This window comes from Chenopodium quinoa, unplaced genomic scaffold (genome assembly GCF_001683475.1).
Source record: "Chenopodium quinoa cultivar QQ74 unplaced genomic scaffold, ASM168347v1, whole genome shotgun sequence".
In the NCBI taxonomy this organism is placed as follows: domain Eukaryota; kingdom Viridiplantae; phylum Streptophyta; class Magnoliopsida; order Caryophyllales; family Amaranthaceae; genus Chenopodium; species Chenopodium quinoa.
This window is the reverse complement of record NW_018743689.1, coordinates 839,060-860,859: the sequence shown is the minus strand read 5'-3', so window position 1 is coordinate 860,859 and position 21,800 is coordinate 839,060. Positions and strand designations below refer to the sequence as shown.

Below are 21,800 nucleotides of genomic sequence, written 5' to 3'. Positions count from 1 at the left end.
GTACCAAAAGGTCATTTTAGCTTCTTTTACCCTTTCTACTAAAAGGAAATTTGGTCATTTTAACTTTACTAAGCATGACTTCTAATTCTCAAGTGATTCATAATCATATAAGAATAAGAGTCCATCCATAACTTTGGATGTGCGAATGGTTAATGTGACCTAACCTTACTTGCTATAAGTAAGTGTATTTTGAATCATCTAAATTTACTTTTGTGATCTACTTATATCAATGTTATAAAACAAAATTAACTCATATCTAGCAAAATGAAAGCAATTTTATTACCTTGGTCATGGATCAACACTTGTCCAAGCCAAGTAAACCAAATTCAGTATTCAAAACAAGAAAACCGAAATATTGTCTCATCAAAACTAGAAATTTGTTCCAAAATCATGATAAACTAATCAAAATTTAAAATTATGAAGCTATCTCTGGCCACTCAAAAACTTCTAGTGCACCTTCAAGCTCCATTTCCTTGCTAGCTTCACTTGTTTGCAGTTCCTGCGCAACATCACAATGTTAAGAACTGCAACTTGGTATCACATACCTAAGTAAAAGTTAAAATGTTTATAACATAATACCTGAGGTTGATGCTCCGTTCTTCTTGAGGAAGTCGAGGTATTTCTGGCATTTTTTTCTTCCAAATCCCTATCTTCTTGTAGTAAAAGCATTCATTTCACTTGTAGCCTTGGGCTTTGGAGTCACCTTAGGCTTTTCAGGAGCCTTGGAAACTTGCTTGCCCTTTCTCTTAGCACTAGCCTTTTGCCCCTTCTTCTTGAACCCCTTTCCCTTTTGAATCTTAAGAACCTCCTTCTTAGGTTCCTTAGGGATTTGTTTCTTAGCACTAACTAGCATTGAATGCAATTGATTCATAGTCTTTGCAGTGGCAGTCATGTTAAAATTCATGATAAATAGGTTGAAACTTTCTGGTAATGAATGGAGAATGATGTCTATTGCCAAATCATCACTATATGGGTGCCCCAGTTTCTGCATACTTTGAATTAGGTCGATCATTTTGAAAACATGATCATGAACTGTGGCACCCTTCTCCATTCTACAATCAAGAATCTCACGATGGAGCTCATACCTTTCAACTCTACCTTGTTTCTTAAACAAAGCTTTGAGTTCTTGCATGATTAAGTAGGCATCTTGGTCTTCAAAACGCTTTTGAAGACTAGGTTCCATGGTAGCAATCATTAAGCAAGTGATAGGTATAGCTCTGTCATGAGCTTCCTTGTGCTTCTTGATCTCTGCCACAGTTGGATTTTCTGGCAGAGGTCTTGGCAATGGGGTGTCAATGACATCCTCTCTACCTTCATATTTCAAAACAGGCCTTAGCATTCTTTCCCAGTTGGAAAAGTTATCCCCTGTCAACCTATCCTTCTCAAGGAATGGTGGAAGATTGTAAACGTTGTTTTCATTGTGATTACGGCTACCCATCTATGTCAAAATAAGGCAAAGTTTAATAATTATGTTTAATTAAATAATTAAAGTACCATAAACGCATTCATTAGGTAACTTTAAAACACTGCATTCAATAATTAATTGATCCCTATTGAATTTTAAGTGACTCTAAGATTCTTTATTTGTGCAATAATTGACCGGACTGAGGCCCTACCATCAACCATTACATTTTCAAGGTGAGTAAACTCTTTACTGATTACAACTCTTGTAACTCTTGGTTGAATAATTAATAATCATACGTTTAATTATTACCCTTAGCTTCATGGTTCTAAACTCTTTAGGTAACCTTGTTGAGTATAACCAATTAAAATTGTAAAACGTGATTTACCCCAACTCCCCAAAGATATAATATGACACCCAGCTGAGGCATGACCCATCATAAATACCAAAGGTTTCATCGGGTTTTTAATTGGAAAATCCACCTCAATATTATCAGGACCTAGATTTATTATGTTGTGATTATTTAGTGAAATCTAGCGCATCATCTATCAACATAAATGAAATCTAATATGCATAATCTACTAATGCAATAAAATAAAGCATGACATAGTATGGCCCCTTAGTCCTAAGAAAACTAGAAATGAAAATGCTCCCACTTGAATCATTATGGATCTCCATCCACCTTGCTCCTTTGGGCCTTCACTTCATGGGCTTCTTTGAACTAACACTAATTACATAACTATTCTATTTACTTTAAATAAAAGTTACAAAAATACTTAACGGTACGCAGACCGTATTTGGATTACAAAAATACTTCACGATGCGCACATTGTATTTAAGAATCCATGGGCCATACTAGTCTATATATAGCAACATAATATCATATATTATAAAAGTGTCATATAATAAATCACTCAACATGCTTTTCTAAACTACAACATCGAATGTTCATAATAAAGTCAACACATTTCCTAAAATATCTCATATTTTAAATAATAATTAGATAATATCATGTATTATTCATGACCGTTTATAAAATATCATATATTTAATTTAGTCATGAGATAGAATCAAATCATATTTTATTCTAGAAAGATAAATCTTATTTAATCTTCCATGATTATCCTAACAGATTTAGGAGATTCTATCCTAATTACTAGCTAATCAAATAATTTTAAAATCAATTATATCCTAATCTAATTATGGGATAATCACATTATTTAAATAAATTATTTTCCTTTTGGAATATGCTCAGAATATCCTTATCAATGTTATCCAAAATTAACAACTTTAATTAGGATAATTACCAATTTAACAACTTTAAATATGCATAATATCAAATATAACAACTTTTGAATATTTGATTTTATCCTAAAATAAAGGATTTTATCCAAATAAAACCGATCTTATCTTTTAAAATAAAAGATCATATTTTTAAAATATTTTATCTTATCCAAAATAAATCATATTTATCTTGAAATATTTTTAAAATAAAATAATAATAATAAAAAATTGATAATAGCGCCAGCCACCATCACCGGCCACCGTGGTTGGCTAGCCGAAGCTAGCCACAATGGTTGAATGCCTTGACGGTAGCGACTGCCGCAAGGGCAGCAGCACGACAGCAGCACTTGTAGTCGTGGCAGTAGACGTGTAACGCTTGCACGCTACTGCCCACAACCACCATGGACCACCTGTCCACCCTTCCTCCTTCTCGGACTGCCACCTGGTCGACAGTCGCCGTGGCCGTGCCACCCAGCCGCGGTTGCCGACCTTAAATTGTTTTTTTTTTTTTTGTGTTTTAATTTAATTAAAATAACTTTTATTAAAATTAAATTAAATCCGTCTAAAAATTAAAATTAAATCAACATTCAATCTAAAAATTAGGGTTCATCATAAAATTTATCCCAATTTAATTCTAACTTTTAAAATTAAATTGATGAACATACACAAAACACTTTTATGCATAAATCAATCCGATTAAAATTATGAATTATAAAATAAATCGAATTAAATCAAAATCAAGAACAAAAATCATATTTTAAGGCTATAAATTTTGAAATATTTGAAATTATTAGGGTTAGGGTTTGAAAATTTCGAACATATTAGGGCTAAAATTCGGTCCTCTTCATGGCTATTTGAGCATAATTAAATCGCAATTAATTGATTCCAAAAGTTTAATCACATAAAAATAATTATTAAACCATAATTAAATAAATTTCTCCCTCTTAATTTGATTATAAAATTAACATGGACATCAAATAATCGTATTATTATGATCTAGCTCGTTCATGCAAGAGGCTAACTGATACCACTGTAGGAGTTTATAAGTACTACGCAGCGGAAAAAACCATGAATCATATTCATACAGCACCTAAACCAAGAATCGCATGCATAACACATAAGACACATAATCATACCTTTGATGCGTGAATTCCACGAAGCTATTCGACAGGCAAATCAGGGAGAGAATAAAGCCCCAAGCGTTGCTCCTCTACTTAGTCCACGAGATTCGAACGAGCTGTCCACCAATACTAGATTGGTCAAGTGACTGAGGAAAACCGCGATCACCACCTTTTCGGACAAGGACTTACCACCACGAATCACCACCACCACAAACCACCACAGGAGGCGCTGGGAAGGAGAGAGCCGTGAGAAGGAGGAAAGGAGAGTTTCAGAGGGCTAGGTCTCGTGTTTGCTAATTAGGGTTTGATCACACTGTTCAGTTAATTGCATACTAACAAACCCTAGGCACCTAGTCTAATTATAATCAATTAGACTAGGTTTAGGAAGCCCAAAACTCTCTTATCCACTCCATATGGTCAGCTACTATAGAGGATGAGGCCCACGATGGGCCTCGTCCTCTCATGCTCAATCTAGGCCCTTTGTGTGACCTTAAAGGATCCGTCCAATTGGGATTTGGCCTATTTTACTAGTTAAAAGATCGTTAGTACCTCTAGCTATGGCAAAATGACGACCCAAATGTACGAACTTAATTATCTCCATAATTTGATCCAATTATGTATCTAGTAATTGCACACGACGAAGACATAACTCCTTCAAGGCCATGTACTATAAGTCATGTTCATAAAACGATATGGATTAAACCCATCACTTGCAAGTCCTAATCGAACACTACGAGGATCTAAGGCAAAATCCTCATAACAGTGATCAAATGATTTCCAAGCTAATGCATCTGAAGGGTGCCTTAACATCTTCTTATCAACATCATTCAATTTATCATTATGAGTATAATGCCATCTCATATCTTCTGTTGTTTTTGAGGGCATGTAAATTCTCTTCAATCTAGGGATAAGAGGAAAGTAACGCATTACCTTAGCTGGCTCACCACTCGTAGAAATAGTCTTATCTTGATCTCTGAAATTATCATTTCTACCCTCATTTTTCTTCCATCTTGATGTACCACAAACATGACACTTTTCTTTCTTTGAAAAATCACCCCAATACAACATACAGTTATTTGGACAAGCATCAATCTTCTCATACCCAAGGACAAGGTCGTTTATTATTCTCTTACTTTGATAATAAGATGAGGGGAACTCAAGTATTTGGGGAAATGCGTCTATGAGAAGCTCGAGTAGCATATTAAAGGATTCAGCAGACCAATGGATCATACATTTTATGTGAAAAAGGTGTAAAAGAAAAGATAGTTTGGAAAATTTAGTACACCCGTCATACAATTTCTCATCGAAAACAGCAAGTAATTTCTTATACTTAGCTTCATCTTGCGTTGTTGAAAATTCTAAGTCAATCTCCTCTTCATAAAAGACAGGGTCTTCAAGATACTCGTCATTTTCATTATTTTCATGTGGTTCAAAGGTTAGGTCATTTGAGGGTTTTTCAAAACTAAAAGAAGATATTAATAGGCCTCCTATATCATCTCGAACTTCAAACCTTGTTTGATCCAGAGGGGATCCTTGACTAGTACGCCCTCCATCACACCCAATCATACGCTGAAGCAAATCCCCTTAACCATGAAAAATCCATTTCTTGTATGATTTATAAAACCCATAAAATAAGATCTGTCTTTCTTTATCATTTACACAAAGCCATTTATCCACTTTACATGTCTTACATGGACACCGAATCTTTCCTTCTACCTGAGCTACCTTAGCAAAGTTAATGAATTGCATACAACCTTTGACATATTGAGTGTGGCATCGTGGAAGTTCTATCCAACTTGTATCCATATCTATACATAATTAATACTTTAATAAGGGAACTATAATTTTGACCAAATAAATAGAAATTTTTAAAGCTTACTTATCAGAACAAATATCAATTTCTTCACAAACTAAAATACACAACAAAGCAGATTGTGGTAGCATACTTTTAGTTCATATATTCTTATCATAAAACTGAGGAAAGGACAATCATTATAGCCATGCAACAGGAATAAAATTTATAGGTATAGGATTTACTATATGAAATATGACCTATTGATGCAATTTTCATTGCATACTATTTAAACCTCACTATATAATAATAAAAAAAAAAATTAAAAAATCACCCACAATTATATAATTAAATCAAAGTAATCAAAGAGGATGAACTACTGGAGATACCAAATAGTTATAAGTCACTAAGTTGCTTTTTCAAAGTCATTACAAACCATACAAAAAAAATTACATGCTTACTTGGTATAGCATACAACAATCTTAAAGCTTATCTCAAAACTAAACTGTCATAACTTGAAATAGTAGCATATAAGATGTGAGTAATACCTTAGTATAGCTGTCTTCAAGAGTCTGCTAAACTAAGCAAGCAGTGACGAAAAGAATCCAAAAGGATGAATGCTGGAAAAAAAAATACAAGCAGTATCTACATATTAGATGATATATTATATAATATAAAGAATTATGTTTGAGTGACAAAATAAAAATTAAGGGGGGGAGAAAACTCAAAAGACACTTCAATTCAAAACAGTGATAACAAAAACAAATACGGTAACTCAATACTCAAATGCAAAGTTGACATGGGAGATAACATAGAAAAATACACATCAGTAGTGGAATCAAATTGGGAGAGTTTGAAGTTGTTAGAAAAATACTCATTGAACGAATTTACCGGGCATTTGATAAATTTGAAAAACATGAGATGCTGGTTCTTGTGGATTTTGTGTGGGCTGGGTGGGCTTTTCGCAATTCAATGGTGTTTGGTGAGACTTGGAGTAGTGAATTAGTAGGAGTTATGGGTTTTGTGAAACTTGTTCTCAATTTTAAAAAATATAATTCGAGAGTTTCCTCTGTTCCCGGCTTCCTGCTACCAAAGCTGTGATTTTTAGAAGTTATTGGCTTCCTCATGCTCCTGGTATAATAAAAATCAATACTAACTCTGCAATGTTGAAGGAGAATGGCATGGGGTTAAGGGCGGTTTTTAGGGATGCTGCAGGTTGTGTTCATACAGTGGTGGTGCGTAGGGAAGTCTGCAAAAGTTCAGTTGAGGTGGATGAAGTTTTTTGCTGCTAGATTGGGGTTACAAGTTGCCTTAAGTCTTGGTTATCCAAAGGTGGAACTAGAATGTGATGCTACTAATTTATCAGGTGCAATTAATTTGAAGTACTTTGGGAGGTCTGTTTTTGATATACTGGTGGAAGATATATGTAGCTTGGGGGACAATCTTGTTAGTTTTTCTTGCCATCATGTAAAAAGGAAGGGTAATATAGCAGCACACTTATGATAGACTTACTCCTTCAAATGAGGTGGAGCAATTGTTTGTAAATTCCTTTCCGTAAAGGGTCCTATCCTTGGCGGAGCCTGATGTAATCTGATTTGTGGTTAATATTATGCTCCCTTTCCCATCATTCAAAAAAAAAAGTTGTGGGGAAAACAAACACTTATCATGCCGAAAATTTTAACAAAACAAGATAGAAGACATCATAAGGTCCATCCTCAACTACATCTTGGAAAAGAAGCTTATCTCCAAATACGAAATATGTTTTATGCTACAAACTACAAGAAATGATACAAAAGCATAGAACAACAATGAAAGGCAAACACAAAGATACCTTCCTTGTGATCATTACTCGAAACTATGATCAGTTAAATTTGGAGTTTACATGAACAAATTGTAAGTAGTTAAGCAGAATATAAATGAGTAAGAATCTTCCATATCTTAACTCCTTAAGATCAACTATACGAACACTATGATTCGATTCTTAATAGTTAATTGAATCTTTTCTCAAATATTGTTTAACGTAATGACTTTTATACTCAAAGAAATAATCACAGAAATGGTAAATAAGCATTCCGTGATTAAAAAAAAAGCCAAAATTGATGGCATAATTTCTAAGACATAATACCAGCATGCTCAAAACTCTGAATTCAAGCAGTCTGCTAAACTAACTGCTACATATATCTTTGTTCTCAGAAATTGGTCACCTTTAAGAAAACTATTAAATATATCTACTTACATCAGAAAAGAATATGAGATATTTTGCAATCAGTGTCACCAAAGTCAGCATACATCTCTATTTTTATAGTTATCCCATTTAGCCGAAGAAGGTAATAGACCATTGCCTATTATGAATCATCAAATAATTATTCATTAAATATGGATTTAGTAATATCTTAAGCTCAAAACTCACAGCCAACTATAGACATTCAAGATACACAACCGAAATTTTCATCCAGAACGATGTTACATTTAGGCAGTGCTTATGTACATTACCTCCAATTCTTGAAGCCGTTTCTCCACCTTTTTAGCTTCTGATTTTCCACTTCTTTGCACTTCAAATACCACAGCTTCTCCTCTGATGACCTGTGCGTTAATATGGTCAAAACAAATCTGCTAGTTAATTGTAGTTGCGCATTTTGTTTCAATTTAAAGAAGAATCTAAAGTTTGAAAGCAATGTATATGTAAACATTTAATTAAACAACTGATTGAATATGTATACATCTGAAAATTATTAAAAATTACAATTTTTAATGAAAAATATGCATAATTCGAGTAACAATTGCAAATGGGTAACCAATTCTTTACCAATAAAAAAGTTAGAATATAATTAACCAATTCAATAACTCAATTAATTCGTTAATTCAACCAATTCTTCAACTATAATCGGAGATTATAATAATCATGCATGCAACTATCAACATACATAATAATTAAAGAAAAAAATTGGAAAAAAAAAAATTACGAGATATTTGGGCTGAATCTTGATAAATTTTCTCCAACAAACAATAGAAACGATGAATCCAAAGTCACAATACAAATTAACCCAAAACTAAATTAACAGAACTTTTTTGGCAAATTATGAAGAGTATTAATGCAATCTGCAATTCACGTCATACGCTTCAAATATATAGGAAAAAAATTGAAGAGGTAAGTAAGAAGTGGGCTGAGATGATTATATGCTAACTGAAATAAAGAAATTAGGGAATTTATTTTGTGAAGATTCAAAGTTTTTAAGCGAAAATCTGAGCATCGAATAAGGTGGTTATTGGAAACTACTTAACAAAACCGTACTAGGAGCTGATAGTGAGGACGAACATGGGGTACAGTTTCCCGAGATATTAGATTATAACTTTTGGTGAAATTTTAATTTAAGCGAGTTGTGTAAATGTGTAATTGATAGTTAGTTGACATGTTTCACTACATTCAATATAATGACGCTTTTGAGGGTCACAATATATTTTGGCTCTAAAATTAGTCAAAATGTATAAATTACGTAACAGTGGACAGAGGAAAATTATGACCCATTACAAAAGTGTCAAGGCAAAAGCGTCAAAATTTACTCTATTTTCTTGTAGTGACACACAACATCTCGCATCATTACGTGGCTTACGGGGGCAGGCTGGCGAAGCTTGCGGCACAGCAGCAGCAACAACAAGTAGCCCGCATGAGCGTGGTTTGGTGGTGCGGGAAAGCCCAAGAGGCAGCCCTGCCGTGAGCTAAAGGGATTCCCTTATGGCACCCTTATTTCCCATGGCAATGGAATTCCATGTGGCACATGCTTAGAGGAGAGAAGTTTTGCTTGGGGATCAAGGAGACCAAGTGGTCCTCCTGGTGGTCCTCACCTAACCACTCCCATGTGTGTGCCAAGTGTTGTTTGATTATTTTCCTTGCAATTTAATTTAATTTAGAATTAAAATTAATTTCTTATTTTTCTCACACTATCATTTTCTCCCACATGGAATGATGATAGGAATTTTAGAAAGCCTTTGCCTACAAATACCAACCTTAGGAGTTGGGATTATTCACTTAAGTAAGAACTCAATTAGGCATCTCCGCTTCAGTGAAAACCTATAAGTTCATTAATTACTCGAGTAATGTTTTGCTCTCATTTGGCTAACCTACAAGTAGTAGATCGGTCAAATCGAGTTGTGTAATGGACTTCGTTGTTGGTCCTTGCCATTTGTAAGGCTCGACTTTTTCATGTAAGAGCTCCATCCAGTGGAGTGAAGCACGCTACAAGGGTAATTTAGTCTTTTCTCTATTCATGTTACTTATGCATTTGGTTATATTAATTGTGAGTTTGGTTCATTCCATTCCTTGGCAACTCCACTTCATTGTTGGATGCATTATGTTGTTTTGAAAATTCCGAATCAAGATTGCTTTGCTTCAATTTCATTTTCCTCTTCATAAAAGCTCTCTTTTTATTCTTTTTCTTCTTGCTCCTTGTAGTGGACGGATTCTCACCATCAACACATTTGGAGTCATCTTCATCCTCTCTCAAGTAGAGCCCAAACCATGAAGGTATATCAATCACATCCTCACCCGTAAGCTTTGAAGGCTCCATGTTATCTTCACTAATTGTCTTGCATTCAACACTTAAGGGAACATCTCACAATTCAAATATCATGAAAATCGTTAGATGAAGACAAGAACATGCATACATTATTGAAAGGAATGGTGTCCTTCGAACAAGTGTATTATTCCGATAGAGGGTGCGAAAGTATTATAAAGCAAATCATTCAATAATGGCTAAGTGACCGGAATGCCTGGGTGTAGGCCGCTTTCGATCGGTAATATTAATAAATAATTAATATTATAGCTTAATCTTGACTGAACCATTCGGATCACACCCAAGCAACTAGCGAACTAAAGCGACGAATAAATTTGGAAGATATTAATGAGTCACCCGAGTAATTAATATTTAGACGTCGTAAATTCGAGCACCGAGCGTCAAAAGTCGGGTCAAAAATAATAAAAAGACGAGATGAGAAAAACTAATAAATCAACATATCCCCAAAAATACCCCTAGCAACGAAATGCCATAATCAAATCGAGTGCTAGGGGCATCGTGGCTAGCATGCGCACCAAACCGAGCCTATGGCTAGTTAGTGCGTACTAGCACACCTGCGCTAGCACTACTGCCGCGGCCATATGCACATAGGGCCAGTAGCAGCCCTCGGTAGCAGCCCACACATATGGTACAAGGCATGCTGGACAATGGAGCTAGCAACAACCCGCACGCTCGTGCTAGGCCTTCTGGCCGTGGGTAGCCTCGAGCGAAGGGGAAGCATAGAAGCCCACTTGGGGTGCCTTGGTGCCCAAGTGGGAGTGACATATGTCACATAACAAGAGAGGGTGAGAGGTGTGAGGTGGCGGTTTTTAGGAGAGGAGTGGGGAGCAAGTTTGGTCCCCCCCTCCTCCTCCAAATGGTCCTCACCTAACCCCTAATGTGACCTTGACACTTGTTGATTTATTAGTAGCTTGCTTATTTAATGTTATTTTAGATTTAAAATAAAATGAATAAAATCAAAATATCCCACATGGAAAGATGGTGGGAATTTTGAGAGTCTTTGCCTATAAATACCAACCTAGGTAGTTGGGAATTCTTCACTTTAGTAAGTGTTGAAAAAGTCATCACAGTGTGAAAACCTTTGAACACTAATTACTCGGGTTTTTAGGTCGGGCCTTGCTAGCTCCAAGGCATTACACCGGTTCAGTGCTTGCGTTGCGGGTGGAACTTGAAGGAGGTTGTTGTGTGAGCAGGACTTAAAGGCTTTCAAGTAAGAGCTCGTTTTAGAGAGCGAAGCACGCTACAAAGGTAATAATTACTTAGTCTTGTGTTTAAGTTAATTATGTTTATGGTTATAATTATTATCAGTTGTGTTTTGGGGTCAGGTTTCCTTCCGCGGTGGGCCGGACACACCGAAACCCAAAAGTGGTATCGGAGCCTTGCTCATTTATTTTTATAATCATAATTTTCAAGGTGTTTTTATGGCTTAATTTTTCTGGTTTTAAGTTGCTAATTAGATTAGTAGCTCGGTTTTATTAATTTTAATCCTGTATTAGAGCTGACTTCAGCTCCCGTACCTAGAAAATTCTCCCAAAAATAGTGACTTTTGGGTGGAAAAGGCGTTCTAGAAATGATTTTACCCATTTAGACTGTGTTTTAAGCCAAAATACGATTAGAAATGCACTTTTCGATGATTTTTTTTCGTTTTGACGAAAAATTTTAAGTCTTTCTAACCTTGAAAATTCATTTCATATTTATGGTGGTTATGTAATTGGCTCAGCCCTTAATTTATATGCAATTTTAAACCTCTTTAGTCATGATTACATGGTAGTAATTAATGTTTAAAAGTTTGGTTTTATTTTTCACATAATTGCAAATTAATTGCATTAAGTGTGAAATGTTTGTTCTTTGTTGCTTCCAAGTACTAAAGATTTAATCTTTAATTGTTTTAAGTGATTGAAACTTTAAGTTACTAAATTCCATGATTTTTTTATTCAACTTTTGAATTAAATCATGTATTAAGTTGATTGGAAACATAAAGTTTGAAACTTGGATAGAAATTTGTTTTATCTTCATATTCGAAGATATAATTTTTTCAAGGATTCACAAATATTAAAGTTGGAATTTTTGTTGAACTTGTGTTCATTTTTCCAACTCTCTTTTATTTTGTCAAAATCTCATGATTAATTTAATTTAATTAAGTTAATAGTGAGTGATTGTCCTTATTATTTTATTGCACCAAGTTAAACCAATTTTATTAAAGAATGGTTCTCGCAAAATAATTTTGGTTGTGTGCACTTTTTGTGAAATTTTAATTAAAGTTGGACTTGTTTAATTTTTCATTTTTTGCTCACTTAATTAGTTCTAACAATTAATTTAAAATTAATAAATTAGTCACGCAAAAACTCGGATTTTAATCCCGATAGTGTGCCACGCAAAACCAAGCAAAACCACTCGGCTAACCGGGCTGCTGTGCAGCCCGCATGTGGCTACCGAGGTGGGCTGCTTGGTGTGTGCCACATATGGTAGTGTGGTTGTGTGAGTGTGCCTAGCCACAACATCTGCACAGCAGCACGGGCCGAGCAGCAGCACGTCGTGTCCGTGCATGCATGCGGGTTGTTGTGATTTTCCATGTCAGCTCCTTCCAAGGCCTTGAGGTTAGACCGAGAATTCTTCAGTTCCTCCTCGAGCTTGGCCACCCGCTCATTCGCGACGTCATTAGCAGCTGTCAGATTCTTTATCAGCTCCTCCTGTATTAACTTTACTGCTTTAATTTTAACATCACATTGTATTTTACTGTATTCAGCAGAGTTGAGAGCTTGAACGACCCTCTGTTTAGCGTCATTTACCGCTTCTCCCTTCCGCCTGAAGGGGACCCTCAACCTGTATAACCCCAGCATCGTCTGAAAAGATGGGTACATGAGGTAAGCAGAGTAAGCTAAAAAGCTTAAGAAGTTAAGTCAAAGTAGGTGATTACCTCCGCCAGCAGGCCCTGGATATAGTCAAAATCCACGACATGGACAACAGGCACAGAGAGCTTCTCTGACCGGGTGAGAGCCCTCACCATCCTCTTAGCAAACCCCTGCATGTCAAGCGGAGCAGTGGGAGTATCTGCACCTAAAGAATTACTTGGTGAGAAAGCAGCATAGGCGGCACCCGACTCATGCCGGTTGCTCGACGAACCTTAAGACGGATTGACCTGAGTCTTGACTCGCATATAGTTAACCGGCCAAGGGAATTTTATCCTTGTCTTACCTTGGACAGGGAGCTGAGGGGCTTCTTCTTCAGCCGCTACAGAGCCGTCTGTAGCACTTGGTGGCAAGCCACCCTTCAATGCCGTTGAGCCATCCGGTAGATTGCCCTGAGCTTTCGCTCAGAGCCTTCATCACAGTCGGGGTCTTTCCGTCGGTTGTAGGTCGATCCGGCTTGGCTGAAGAGGAAGTGGGAGTGTTCTTTCTTCCCGTCTTAGACGAAATCTTGGACAGCTCATCCCCAGTGCGTTTGTTATTACCCGGATTCTTAAACAGCTTGGTAATTGAACGAGGGATAGACTTGCTTCCACCCTGCAAACAACAAAAAAAAATCAACAGAATTACAACCAAAAATTCATGAATTGAATATGGGATATACAACCAAGTAATTCAGAAGTTAGACAAAGGGGGTACAGCCGGCGACTTACCCCTCCCTTCTTAGTTTCTTTGGCCTCCAAGGCTGCCTTTCTCTCCAAGACCTGCTCTTTCCTCAATTAAGTAGCCGATTTAGCAGGCGTCTTTTCTGGGGCACCATGTTTTTCCCTTCTTCTGCAAAAACTAAAAAGAAAACAGTTGGTCAAAAGATGAACAAAAAACAAAAATCTTAATACAGACGGCAAGACGTCGGATGTGTTATTAGTCTACCCTGCTTGAACATGGGACTAAGCCCACAGGCGGAGAGGAAAACCTCGTTCTTAAAGAAATCCTGATGGGGTATCCGGTTTTTAGGAACGATTACTTGACTTCCGTCCTCTAAAGGCATGGTAGTGGTATTGAAAAAGCCTGGCTCCACTATCTGTTCATAAGCCCAGGAAGACATACGGGGCAGGGCGCATTTCTTCCCAAGCAGGGCCGGGTCCTGGTTGTACCGGCGAAAGAACAGGTTGTGCCCAAAGTTGGAGAGCTGACCAAGTAGAACCTCTCCTTCCCGCCGGACCATTTGGATGGCTTATCCAAAGTTATCAAATATTCCGGGTGTGTGGTAAGAGTGTACCACACACCATGTCCGCCTGGGGCCCGTCTCATATAGTGCATATGAGCAAATGCAGGGAAGCTGGGCTCAATGTCATGGAACTCGCAGGCGGCAATGAAACCCAAAATGTTTCGCCACGCGTTCGGGGTGAGCTTCCAGATGCCAACATCATACCCCTTCAATATTCTTTTTATTGCGTTGTGAAGGGGGAAGCGGAGGTCGGCTTTGATCACCGCCTTATAGCAACTGAAGTAGTTGTCGGCATTCTCTATGTTGTCCTCCCAAGAAATTGTTGCCTTAGGCGGAGGAACCTCTATTCTCCACCCCTCTCATACCGGGTGTGCATCAACAAAGGCCCTAAAGCTACTTTGCATTACAGCCAAATCCATGATAAGCATCCAGGTTTCTAAAGGATTTGGCTGCTTCGACCCTCTCTGCGGCTGCTAATACTCAGCCGCAAAGTCCTCTTGGTCAGAGCCAGACGTTTATGAGCCAGACCTTTTGGCGGCTTCCTTGCCGCCTGACTCCCCTTCATTAGACCCTAGGTTTGAGGCATCATCTCCGTTGTCTGCCCCATCGAAAATGGTATCGCTGGGGGTTGAACGGGTGCCACTCGGAGAAGAGGCCGCCTGCTCTTCCTCCTCCCCCTACTCTTTCTCTTCCTCCGTGTCCTCATATTCCTCATCAGGAAAAATTTAGTCAACGGGAACTCTTCAAGCACGCCGCTTGCTAGGCTTAATAGCTGTTTGTTTTACTCTGGCCATGTTGTCTTGCATAGACACAGAGACGGAGGTGTTCGGGGATGAGCAAAACAGGTTCGAATTTTCAGAAATGGCACCCCGGCTCTAGATTCAACCGTACTAGCAGATCGGCTGAATGACCTAGGCGGTGCCATGTGGGTCGATGGAGAGTCCATTTTATTTTGAAGCCTAACTATACACGCGAAAATTTATAAAAAGCTTGAAAGAGGTGCAGGCGTTTACCTTTAACTTATCTCTGAAACTCTAAAAACTGCTACAAGCGGTGAGCGGGTGTGTTCCTCGATGAGAAGCCAGAAAACATAATCTCACAAGAAAACGGAAGCAGAGTTTCTCTCTCTAAACGCTCTTCTTTTTCTCTCTCTAAAAAGTCAAATTTGGAGTGTGAAATAAGGAGATGGGGGGTGAAACCTCCTATTTATAGAAGGGTAAAATCAGGGGCATCCTTGTAAAACCCTAGAAGGTGAACAATTTTACTGTTCACCGCCTATTTTCTTCCGCATGTCACAAGCGCCACATGGCCAGCCACGTGTCACCTGTGAGGGGCAAATATTTTAGGTAGAATTATCCTTTCCACGTGGACCAATTAGAGAGGGCCACGTGTCAAGCCCAGGCTGGTCTAAGTGGACTAGTTGCCATCTGACAAGTTTCACCCTCAAATATCTCCTTAAATGACGGCCTTAAAGGGCCCAATCTCCAAGAGCGCCGAAAAACGGCGCATCCCACCAAATCTAGGTCAAATGACCTAGATAGGGGCACACCCTCCAATGACCTTATAAATAGGGAGATATTCCCCAAATTTTGGGACGCATTCAATCATTTTTATTTTTCGAGAAGATCTCACATCAGAGAAACACCTGTTCTCGGAATCCGAGAAGATCTCATTCTATTTTCCGCACTTTCTCCCACCCATATTCAAGTACTAACTTGACCGTCGGAGGCGGAGCTCCAAACACCCAAAGTCTTCGTTGTTTTGCAGGTACAGGCGTAGTCAACTCTCTTGAGGGACAAAAACACCAAAAACAGGAGTCATTCTCTCTCTCTTACTACCTTATGTGCTCAAGTCAACACTTGTTTTCTTGGAAGGGATGTTCATGGAGAGGTTGGATGCAAATACGAAGGCAAGCTTCTTGAAGCTGTCAATGCAACCGGCTGACAGGTTGCCAAACAATTGTTGGGCGATGCCCTTCAACATAGTCGGGAAGCATCGACACCACATAGCGTCTTCCAACCCCTGCATGTGCATGAGGTTGGAGTAGGCCATGAGGTGGTCTTCCAGTTTGGTGGTACCGTCATAGGCACCTACCAACACATTCTAAACCTTGGCCGGTTATGCCGCCTCAATTATCTCCTTGGTGAACGCAGAAGTTTGTTCACCAAGTTTGAGCAGACGAAGCTGCCAGTTTGCCAAAGGTTGGACATTGTATGCTGCCTGACCCCCAAAGAGGGCCGGCTGCATGAAATGAGGAGAATACTGACCGTAGACCATAAGGGGGTACATGGAGTGCATTCCCAATCGTCTGAGGGCCAGAATATACGATATTACCGCCTGTATGGCGATCATGCAAGGATTGAGTATTCCTTACAGATGTATTTCTGAAGCTGTCTGGAAAGCTCGAAGTAAAGGATAACTCAGACAGCTGCTGACTACTCCTGCGCTCGATGATTTCTTAAGTGTCAGAGATAGATTTTTTGTTACCCCCCGGTTGATCCTGCCGGCGAGGTCTCCTCGGACCTTTCTGGGGCAGGAGGATCTTGGACCAGTCAAGTGTTGCGGCTGACTTCTCCTTTGGATGTGGAGTTGGTTGCTTGTATCTGACTAGCTTCCTCTTCTCAGCCTGAGGAGTCTTCTTTGCCGACTGACCCTTGCTTGGGCCAGCCTTGCTTTTACTGATCAGATCCTTAATTTCACCCTTAAAACTAGTCATGAATTTCATGAGTTCGTCCATGGTGAGTAGGGCAGATCCGCTTACCATCTGGGTTTCCCCTTCCAACTGCCCAGGGGGCTGCTGGTACCCGCCTGGTTGTCACCTCGTTCCAGGTTATCTCTGGGACGGAGGCGCTTGGTAATGAGTGACCCATCTTTGGCCACATATGTTTCAAACTGAAGGTCATCATCCTCCTGATCTATAAAAACCTCAAGCTGATGACTATAAGGGTCTAGAGGTGGTACAGACTCTTGAACCATCTTTGAGGTACTCTCCCCACAGATGACGCCAAATGTTTTGGGTGTTTTTGTCCCTCGAGAGAGTTACAGCTTGAAGACTAATCCGACTGCGCCTGTACCTGCAAAATAACGGAGACTCTGGGTGGTTGGAGCTCCGCCTCCGATGGTCAAGTCAGAACGTGACGGAGAAAGTGTAAAAGTGTGGAAAAGTAAAGTAAGATCTTATTGGATTCCGAGATCAGGTGTTTTTTCTCTTATGTAAGAGAATGTCAGGAATATGGTAATAAAATGTATCTGTCTCATAAATGGGGGAAATCCCCCTATTTATAGGTTCATTGGGAAAAGTGCCCTCATTAGGTCAATCTAACCTAATTTGGTGGGCTGCACCATAATACGACTTTTTCGGGATTTGGGCCAGAATGGCAGCCTTTCTTCCATTTATCTAGCTGACATGTGTCATAAGATGAGAGATCCATTTGGGCCTCCACTGACACGTGTCGGCTTCTAATATGCCCACCTGTCTTGGGTATTTTTACCCAAAACAATTACCAACCCTTATCCTTGTTATGGTCTTCTCAATTTCAGGATAAATGGCCCTAAATTTCGATCTCGTGCCCCACACAACATCTCAAAAGAAAATATTAATAGCACGACCACAAATGTAGCCTAAAAGAAACAAAATCTTTTTGTATTTTTAATATAAAATGGAATAGACTCGATCAATGTCATTCCCCGGCAACGGGGCCATTTTTTACGAGAGGAAAACATAGGTCATTGAGTACTATGTATCCCTGTAGGGAATATTTCAAGCATTACCCCTAACTTGAACCCCACTGTGATCATACACTAAAGTACGGTGGCGTCAAAAGGGAAAGAAGATAGAGCAAAAGAGTCGCCAACAAGTTTTAGGAACTTGTAAACCGTTCACGAGGTGAAGGTTACACCCCTTAACGATCCAAGAGATCGTCAACTCCATAAGGACTAGAACCAAATTAGGGTTTGGGGATGAAGGTACAAATCCAACCTAAAAGAGATTAAACCTACCCTAATAATAGGCCTCTACTTTATTCTGATCATATTCATGTGCGCTTTCTGACTAACATGCAATCAATAGGTTTAACCCTAAACCTGTTTATCTATGTTGGTTGAATATTAATGCACAAATAAATCTATTATTGGCGATTACTTGAATTATAATCAAATTAACCTAACAAGATTATTAATTATCTTATTAAGCAAGATTACAAGTATCAATTCCCTTTAAACATGCATAAAAGGCGTGATCAAGCAATCAATAAATATAAATAAAGAACCAAGCAACATAATAATAATCAATAATAATAGTTAAAATAATCATAATAATAATCAAAACAATAATCATCATAATATTAATTATAATAATCATAATCATATAATAATCATGTTAAAGCATAATAACAGCAAGACCCTAAGCATGATACTAACAAGATTAATAACAAACCCTAGCATGTCACTAAGCAATAAAAATCAAAGCTTTAACCCTAACATGATACTAATAATAATAAATATTAGGAAGAATATAGGAAGAATCATAATAATCATATTTAATATTAAAATTACCCTAGACATGATACTAGGAATATCATAATAACAATTTAAACATGATTTCTACATCATAACATCAATAAAACCATTAAATTACTTACTTTGATGCCTCGTACCTCTTTCTAATAACAAAATACACACGTTAGTAACTTCAAGGAAAATAATAAATCAAAACAATTAAATTAGATAATTGAAAGAGAGATTTGGGACCAAACCCTCAGAAATTAAACCTTTCACGTCTAGGGAGAAGGCAACCTCGAATATGGCTAGGTGTTTCTAGATCTAATGAATGTGGAATTTTGTATGTAAAAAGCAAGTTTAGAAAAAGAGAAGATAGAGAGAGATGGATTTGAGAATTGATGATTGCGAAAGAAAACTGATTGTAGGTGAATATAATTGAAAAGCTGGTTATTGATTAATATTAATTAAAACTTATTGTTGATGAATGAAAACGGAGTTTTTAATACGTTAGTTATAGAGAAATCAGCCAAAAAGATAAATTTAACAAAACAGAGCATTGGCGCACGCAAAATGAGATTGGCGCCAACGTCAGATTATTGGCGCCAGTGCCAGCGCCAGGCGCCAGGCACCAATGGCTGGCGTTGGGCGCTAATCTTGTTTTTGATGCGTTTTCTAAAATCAGATAAATTTTGCTGTTCAGGAGGATAAAATCGTATCTTTTCCTCAAAAATGCTCTTTGATTTTAATTAAAACTCTGAAAAGTCAACAAAAGTCAATTTATCAATGCTAATTGAATTAGGAATGAAAAGAACCTTCTAGAAGAATCTAGAAAACTAAAACCATTCCTAATTGCATTAGGAATGATAAACCATATTAGGCCCTCCTCTAGATCATTGGGCCGCATATATAGCTCAAACTGGGCCCAGTTTAGTAAATTGGCTATAACTTCCTCAATATTCATCGGAATTGGGCTTATAATATATCGTTGGAAAGCTCTTGTCAAGCCCCATCCAACTACACTATTATTAGACCCAAATCATGGACCAAACAAACTGGATTGGTTATTTTCTTAAAATAAGTTTTCAAAAACAGAGAGAAGAGAAAAGAAATTAAAATTTAGGGACGGAGAATGATTTAGAACAAAAGTCAAAGTATCGATAGGGACGGAGAATGATTTAGAACGTTCTGCGATCCTAAATCATTCTTGTAACGCCCATACCTGCAAACTAGCGTTAGTTAAACAGATAAAAGAGTTAAGAAACGTGTATCTTGCACCGTCGAGCGCACGTCTCTGAAAGTAACCGATTGTTGTTGTTGACCTCCTGCAAGCTAGAGAATGCCATCCCGCTTGAAAACCGCTACACTTGTAACTGCTTCTAATATAGAAGGTTGCTTCGCCTGAAACGATCCTCCTCCGCTATGATAATATTGCACATCTAAAGGAATACTATCGAAGATTGCTCCTCTTGAAACAATCCTCATCCGTATTGATAATATTCCACATTCAAGGGAATACTATCGAAGATTGCTTCTCATGAAATAATCCTCATCCGCATTTTTAATATTCCACATCCAAGGGAATACAATCGAAGATAACTTCGCTTGAAATCACCTTAGTTGTTTTTTGACAACTTTCCACAATCTATGGAACACCATCTTGCTGCTTGTTTTGACGATCTTCCCCAATCTAGGGAACGCCGTCGATCAATGTTGCTACATCTTGAGCCTTTCTTGAATCATAGTGAAAACCTTTCCAATCATAGCAAAAGTCGTCGAAGACCGCCTCATCATGAACCGCTCTTCTCATATCTTGGTGACAACCTCCACAATCCTAGTGAACGTCGTCGAAGACCGCCCATCTCTTGCTATCTTCTCAAATCTTGGGTGACAACCTCCACAATCTTAGCGAATGCCATCGAAGACCGCCCATCTCGTGCTATCTTCTCAAATTTCTTCTCAAATCTTGGTGACAACCTCCACAATCTTAGCGAATGTCGTCGAAGACCGCCCATCTCGTGCTATCTTCTCAAATCTTTTCTCAAATCTTAGTGACAACCTCCACAATCTTAGCGAATGCCGTCGAAGACCGCCCATCTCGTGCTATCTTCTCAAATCTTGGGTGACAACCTCAACAATCTTAGCGAATGCTGTCGAAAATAACTTTACTTGAAGTCATCCTCAGTTGTTGCGATAATATTCCGAAGAAAATTATCGAAGACCAACACTTGTCGATCTTTAAAGCTCGCTTGAACTTTGCTTCCGCTAAAACCAGTATGTTAGTGATGAGCCAATTCTTAGGTGCTTTAAGCTAAGTGAGACGATTTTTCATCAGGTCGATCACTTATTGCGATAGTAATCGAACAGACTACTTAATCATGTCAAATTGCTTATAAGGGCTAACTGGCGTACCAAGGAACCCGAAATTGTTATATGAGTTCGAAATAACCTCTCTGAGAGGCTTCGAGCTCTGTCGCTCCTGGAATATCTCTGGCGCCAGGAATTGGAGTAGGGTCTTCCCTATTCTGCTGCACCTGTATTTATTTTGACTATAGAACTTTGCCAATCTCTTAAATTATCTTAGGGTTGACCTAAGGTTTTATGTTGCTTGACTCATTGACTTGACACAACTCAAGGTATAAACTTGACTCGATGTTTGACTGACTCGAGGTTGACTCGACTCGAAGTGAAATGACACGTGTGACTCATGACCCGTGTGTGCATTGTAATGTGATCGTGTGACTAGAAAATGCAAAAAAGAAAAAATTTTCCATCATTTTTGTGGAGGGTACCGACTTTCTCCCGAAAAAAGAAAGACGCGAAAAAAAATCGAAGTTTGAAGATGCATGTTGAATGAGCTTAGTCAAATTTTGTTTGATACTATCTCTCAAGGTGCAAGGATTAACCCATCCTAGGCTATCTCAACTGTTGACTCCATGATGAAAGTATTTGGGTAACTTAGGCACGGAGGCTAAGTACTTCATACTTCGTGATGCAAT

At 38.2% G+C, this 21,800-nt stretch overlaps 1 protein-coding gene across 2 annotated transcripts; it reads right to left on the bottom strand.

Moving 5' to 3' along the window:
• Nucleotides 1-363: 363 nt before the first annotated feature.
• LOC110683660 lies at nt 364-8,981 on the bottom strand. Of its 2 annotated transcripts, XM_021860053.1 has the most exons (5): nt 8,563-8,981; nt 8,093-8,182; nt 6,148-6,219; nt 580-1,438; nt 364-499 (listed from the first exon to the last, which is right to left on the bottom strand). In XM_021860053.1, exon 4 carries the CDS (start codon nt 1,436-1,438, stop codon nt 647-649), a length of 792 nt encoding a protein of 263 aa, XP_021715745.1. In that variant the 5' UTR covers nt 6,148-6,219; nt 8,093-8,182; nt 8,563-8,981; the 3' UTR covers nt 364-499; nt 580-646. The 2 variants fall into 2 exon arrangements, with proteins under 2 accessions (XP_021715745.1, XP_021715744.1); XM_021860052.1 differs by lacking the exons at nt 364-499; nt 580-1,438 and having other exon boundaries at nt 4,416-6,219.
• Between the last annotated feature and the right edge of the window lie 12,819 nt (nt 8,982-21,800).

What these genes read in the sequence shown, in the direction of transcription:
- LOC110683660 (XM_021860052.1), bottom strand. Translation starts at nt 5,373, where the DNA reads ATGATTGGGTGTGATGGAGGGCGTACTAGTCAAGGATCCCCTCTGGAT.